General features: G+C 34.8%; 1 protein-coding gene across 1 annotated transcript; it reads left to right on the forward strand.

Moving 5' to 3' along the window:
- The first annotated feature begins 672 nt into the window (after window positions 1–672).
- On the forward strand, window positions 673–5,593 carry LOC145030744 (uncharacterized). The gene is made up of 3 exons (XM_078979147.1): window positions 673–1,939; window positions 2,113–3,528; window positions 5,076–5,593. Exons 1-3 carry the CDS (start codon window positions 778–780, stop codon window positions 5,402–5,404), a joined length of 2,907 nt encoding a protein of 968 aa, XP_078835273.1. The 5' UTR covers window positions 673–777; the 3' UTR covers window positions 5,405–5,593.
- The last annotated feature ends 1,017 nt before the right edge of the window (window positions 5,594–6,610 follow it).

A 6,610-nucleotide genomic window follows, 5' to 3' on the forward strand; every position in this document is an offset into this window, starting at 1 on the left:
AAAGAACTTACCAAAATACCCTTTTTCATATTAAATCCCAAATTAAATATTAGACATTTCCATCACTTGGTAATGTTTTTTTTTTTTTGTGTGTTCTATAGTTTATGATGGGGAAATAGATTATGATTTAATATCAGGATGTTTCATGCATGCACAAATAAATTTGTGCATTATCGTACAAGTTTATTTAATTTATGTTGGAAGATATATAGTTCAATTTGAGCAATCGTAAGTCAACTGAGTATGGATTTAGAAACTTTGTGTAATTTAATAAAGAATTGAGGCCATATACAAGGCCACATTAGTAATTTGTGAGGGAGGTGTGGGTATTGTGTAATCTTTAATTAGGGAAGTATATTTTGGTCAATGAAATTTTGAATTCTAGATAAGTTTTTTAATATTAATTTGTATAATCCAGATTAAATTATTATAAATTTGGATATTAGTTTGAGAAGTAATTGTATTATTTGTAACGAGATAAAAATAATATTTAAATTTTATTAAAATATAAATAAAATTCTCCCATATTTTATTTTCTTAATATAAAAGAAAATATTGACAATTTACATGATAAGTTTGTTTTATGTAATTTTGTAGTCCCCTTGCTTTTTTATTTTTTTCTTCGTATCAAAATGGATACTCGTCAGAGATTCTTCCAATTTTTTCTAAACCTATATTATATCCTATCCACTCCCAGTCTACACTACAACTACCACCGCCATCAACTTCTTCTATGCCGTCTTTCAGACTTTCACTCTCATCCTGAACCACTGAACAATGAAGAACAAACTTCCTGTTGTTCTTCACCTTTTCATCTTCTTCATTCTCCTACATTCATCAAATGGATTTTCAGATCTTGATGCACTCTTGAAGCTCAAACAATCAATGGCTGTAGCACCAGAAAGGTCCGGATTAGACGACTGGGTAGCACCTCTACCTAATTCCATTGTTTCCAATTCTCATTGTTCGTTTTCAGGAGTTACGTGTGACGAGAATTCACGTGTAACGTCGTTGATAATCTCGAACGTTGCTTTGAACGGTAGTATTCCGCCGGAGATTGGGGTTTTGAACAAGCTTGTTAATCTCACGCTTACATCTAATGGACTCACCGGTGAACTTCCGGTGGAGATGTGTAATCTGACTTCGATTAGGTTTATCAACTTCTCGACTAATGCGATTACTGGCGAGTTTCCTGGTGAGATCGTGGCGGCAATGGCGGAGCTTGAAGTGTTCGATGTTTATAACAATAATTTCAGCGGGATGCTGCCGTTGGAGTTTGTGAAGTTGAAGAATCTGAAAAAGCTTTTTCTCGGAGGTAATTTCTTCAGCGGTGAGATTCCGGAGGATTACTCGGAGTTTCAGAGTCTACAGAGCTTAGGATTGCAAGGTAACGCACTCACCGGTAGGATTCCGTGGAGTTTATCAAGGTTATCGACGCTTGAGGAGCTTTGTCTAGGCTACTTCAATAGCTACGACGGCGGAATCCCGCCGGAGTTCGGTTCGTTTAAATCGTTAAAATTACTCGACATCGGAGGTTGTGATCTCTCCGGAGAGATTCCGGAGAGCCTTGGGAATTTGAAGATGTTACACACTCTGTTTCTCCAGTTCAACAATTTAACCGGCGAAATTCCACCGGACCTGTCAGGATTAGTCAGTTTGAAGTCACTTGATCTCTCAAGCAATAATCTCACCGGCGGTATACCGGAGAGTTTCTCGGAACTGAAGAATTTGACGTTGCTGAATCTGTTTCTCAACCATCTCTCTGGCCCTATTCCGCCGTTCATCGGAGATCTCCCGAATCTGGAGGTGCTTCAGTTATGGACGAACAACTTCACCTTTTCCCTCCCGCCGAATCTCGGTAGCAACGGCAAACTTCTCATACTAGACGTCGACGGCAACCACCTCACCGGAACCATTCCACAAGATTTATGCAAAGGAGGTAAACATTAAACAAACAACCCTAAAATTTTATAACGATAACTATTCTTCCATTACTTTGTGAATTCAATTGAGTTGTAAATGATGTACAAGTTCATTATGCATCATGTACAAGTCAGATATACGTATGATAGAAATGGTATGTTGACTATTGTTATTGACTTCTTTCTTCAGGAAAGCTACAAATATTGGTTCTGATGGTAAATTACTTTTTTGGGCCGCTACCGGAGAAACTTGGCGACTGTAAATCGTTAACAAAGATTCGAATCATGAACAATTTCTTCAACGGAACTATTCCGGCCGGCGTATTCAACTTGCCGGAACTCACCATGCTTGAGCTTGACAACAACTATTTCAGCGGGGAGCTTCCGGCGGAAATGTACAGCGAATCTCTTCAAATCGTTTCAATTTCAAACAACCGGCTCACCGGAATAATACCTCCGGCGATTGGTGGTTTGGTGAATATAACAAAACTTTCTCTCCAATCCAACAATTTAATCGGTGGAATCCCGGAGGAGATGTTTAATTTGAAGAGATTGTATGCGATTAACTTCAGCGACAACAATCTCACCGGAGAGATTCCGGCGGATATTGGAAACTGCTCCGATCTAACTTCGTTAGATTTAAGCCGGAATGAATTGCACGGAGAATTTCCGAGAGGGATTCTCAGTTTATCAAGCTTAAACATCCTCAACGTCTCCCGGAACAATCTAATCGGTGAGATTCCGGCGAAATTAGGTCACATGAAAAGCTTAACGGTTTTAGATCTTTCCTACAACCAATTCTCCGGCAGAGTCCCCTCCGATGGCCAACTAAAAGACTTCAACGACACAGTCTTCGCCGGAAACCCTAACCTGTGTTCACCTCATCTTCCTCACTGCGAATCCATAACAAATCTCAAACATCATTCCGTTTCCCTCAACAAATCAAAACTCTTCCTCTCCATCTTCATCCCAATCACGATAACATTCTCGATTCTAATCTTCTTCCTTCTAATCAAACAAAAGAACAAAATCCAAAAGTCAAAATCATGGAAACTAACAACTTTTCAACGGCTAGATTTCAAAGCAGAAGACGTGATCGTATGTTTAAAAGACGAAAACATAATCGGAAAAGGAGGTGCCGGAATCGTCTACCGAGGATCAATGCCAAACGGAATCGACGTCGCAATCAAACGATTAATGGGAAGAAACCACGGATTCGAAGCAGAAATCCAAACATTAGGAACAATCAAACATCGAAACATCGTGAGATTACTCGGGTACGTTTGCAATCGTGACACCAATCTTCTTCTCTACGAGTTCATGTCTCATGGAAGTTTAGGCGAGATTTTGCATGGGCCAAAAGGGGCGCATTTGCAATGGGAAACGAGGTGTAAAATTGCGATTGAAGCTGCTAAAGGGTTGTGTTATCTTCATCATGATTGTTCGCCTTTGATTATTCATCGAGATGTGAAATCGAATAATATATTGTTGGATTCGGATTATGAAGCTCATGTTGCTGATTTTGGATTGGCTAAGTTCTTGAGGGATGCTGGTGGATCCGAATGCATGTCTTCTATTGCTGGATCGTATGGATATATTGCACCAGGTACAAGTCTTTGATGCATATTCTTATGTTTTTTTAAGATAATTACATAAATAGCCCCAGTTGTTTACAAACACTACATAAATGGTCCCTATAAAGTTTATGGATCATGAAGTATGGAGTATGGACTATCCTCTTAAAAAAAATAAGGACTAATCCTGTAAAGTTTTTTAAAATACAATGACCATTTATGTAATTTAATCTTGTGTATAAGTTTTTTTTTACTATTCATAGAGAACATTACATAAATAGTCCCAACGCTTTACAAAAATTACATAAATGGTCCCTATGAAGTTTATGGACCATAAGTATGGAATATGAACCATCCTCAAAAAAAAACAAAAATAAGGACTAAACCAGTAAAGTTTTTTTTAATACAAGGACCATTTATGTAATTTTATCTTGTGTATAACATTATCATTGTTTTTTAACTATTCATGGAGAAAATTACTTATAGTCCCAATGGTTTAAAAAATTACATAATTGGTCCTTATAAAGTATAAATTATAACTAGGAAGTATGGAGTATGGACCATCCTCTTCCAAAAAAAACAAAAGTGACGACTAATCCTGTAAAGTTTTGTGAAATACAAGGACCATTTATGTAAATTTATCTGGTGTATAATATCTACTTAGGTGTGAGACCATGTATTACATGGGTTTAATTAAAAAAATATAAAATTTTAATAATTTAAAATGTTTGAATTTATAAGAAAAATAAGAAAAATTTTGAATTATTAAAATTATTGAAACTTTAATATATTTAATACATTACATATATAAACATTTTCTAATAAATACTTTACATATATATTAGATTACACATTAAATATGAAATTTTAATTTAATAAAATGAAAAATACAATAAAATGACAAGTGGAAAATAGAAAATTTGAAATTTTTAGAAAATGCCAAGTGTCCAAATGAAGGAGAAGAGGACATGTGGCAAAAAAAACTTTCATTTATTATAGTAGATTCTTCATAAAATGTGCTATAAAGGTACTGTTTTAGAAGCTTAAAGTACACTTATTAAAGCAACTTTGTGTTCCACCATTCATTCATACAACTTTTTATGCATCATTTACGCAAAAGATCTAACGGTTTGCACAAAGACCTAAATACCCCTGGAACTAAAGTTTCAAACCGTTTTTTTTAAAATGAAAAATATTATTTACTTTTTTTTTTTAAATACGTAACAATCTTCACACGTGAAATTTAATAGAATTTTAAATTTACATTGTGCTAATGATAAACACTTGAAAGAGATTTTTCAAAATACAATACAATGACTTAATAAGAAAACAGAATAAAAATAAAAAATAAAATAAAATTTGTTTTTTGGTTGAATCCTATAATAGCCTTTTGAAAATGGTCAAGTACACTACTTGTAGTCTGTTGCCTTTTAAAACTAGGGTTGCTACTGTAACACCACAGACCCTGTAAATTTCGATTAATCCACTTCAGTCAAAAAAAAACACAACATGTACATCACGCATCAACACTTGTACCCTAAAAAACCTGACATAATAATGATTAAACTTTAAATTACAGAATACGCCTACACACTAAAAGTCGACGAAAAAAGCGACGTGTACAGTTTCGGCGTCGTTCTTCTCGAACTAATCTCCGGGAAAAAGCCAGTAGGGGAGTTTGGCGACGGAGTAGACATTGTGAGGTGGGTGAGAGAGACGATCTCGGAAATCCCTCCGCCGCCGGAAACCGCCGTGGTGGTGGCGGTGGTGGATTGTAGGTTGAAGGGGTATGTTTTGGAGAGTGTTGTGGATATGTTTAAGATTGCGATGATGTGTGTGGAGGAAGAGAGTACACGTCGGCCTAATATGAGGGAAGTTGTTCAGATGTTGACGAATGGGAATTTGTAACTGAAAAAACAAACTAGGGTTTAAGTGTATAGTTTTGGTGGGTTTTGAAGAATAAAAAAATATGGGGTGTACTAGTTTTGTTGCATGAGGTACAAGTACAACGTACAATGCTCATGCATGAAGTGTAAGTTATATAACCTTTTGTTCCTTTGATCTACATGTTGTTTTAATGAATTTTTATTATGAGAAGTTGTGTGTAAGTTTTATATTATTGGTTTCTTTGCTGTTTTTTTTTTCTTTTGGTTCGGCTTAAGCAATGAATTAGATGATTTTTTATTTTTTCCATTGGAAGAAACTACAAAAAGATGGATTCTTTCTTTCGTTGATTGGAAAAAAGATGGATTCTTTATTATTTTTTCTTTAGACATTTCTTTTTAGGATGCCATCTTTTTTTCTTTTAGGATAATTATTTGTAGGTTGATAAATTAATAACTACTTTTTTTTTTTAAATGAATCATTTTTTTTACCATAATTTACAATTAAATTCATTCGAGTTGTTTAAAATTTATCATTTTTGTCGGGATGTTGAAATTTATTGTTTTGTATAAGGTTTATTGTTATTTTTTTCAATAAGATTTATCGTTAAATTATATTCCAAATTTCCAATCATATTATGGGGCTAATACCATCCACTTCCAACAACGTCCAACTTCCATCACCATCATTCGCCATTACAACCAACCATCTCGACCATTAAGAACTGTAACCAAGAAACTTATTTAAAATCAGATTCAACCTATATCAAATTCATACCTCCAATCAGTTCAAACCTAAACATCGAATAAACTCGGATTCTAGCAATGAATTTACATCTTTAAACATAACTAGTTGTTGGTGGCAAATGATTCAAAAAAAGGCGAGAGGAATGTAGGACAGGGTGATTTTTTACAAAGGAGAATGAGAGGGTAAGGTGTAAGCGGGGCATGAGGGATGTCGAGTGTAGTAAAGGAACGGGTGGAGGCATATTTATCACTGAATTACATGAATTTTTCCATTAGAAGAGACTACAAAAGAGATTCTTTCGTTGATTAGAAAAATATAGATTCTATATGGATGATGGTACATTAAAAGGATTATTTATAGAGAAGTCGAAAGTTTTTTGACATGTCTTTTTTGGATGCTTTTAACATGTCCTTTTAGAATGCTATCTTTTGGATAATGATAATTAACTATATTTTTTTGACATGCATTAATTTCTTTACCATA

Source organism: Lactuca saligna, chromosome 2 (genome assembly GCF_052625555.1).
Source record: "Lactuca saligna cultivar CGN05327 chromosome 2, ASM5262555v1, whole genome shotgun sequence".
NCBI lineage: Eukaryota > Viridiplantae > Streptophyta > Magnoliopsida > Asterales > Asteraceae > Lactuca > Lactuca saligna.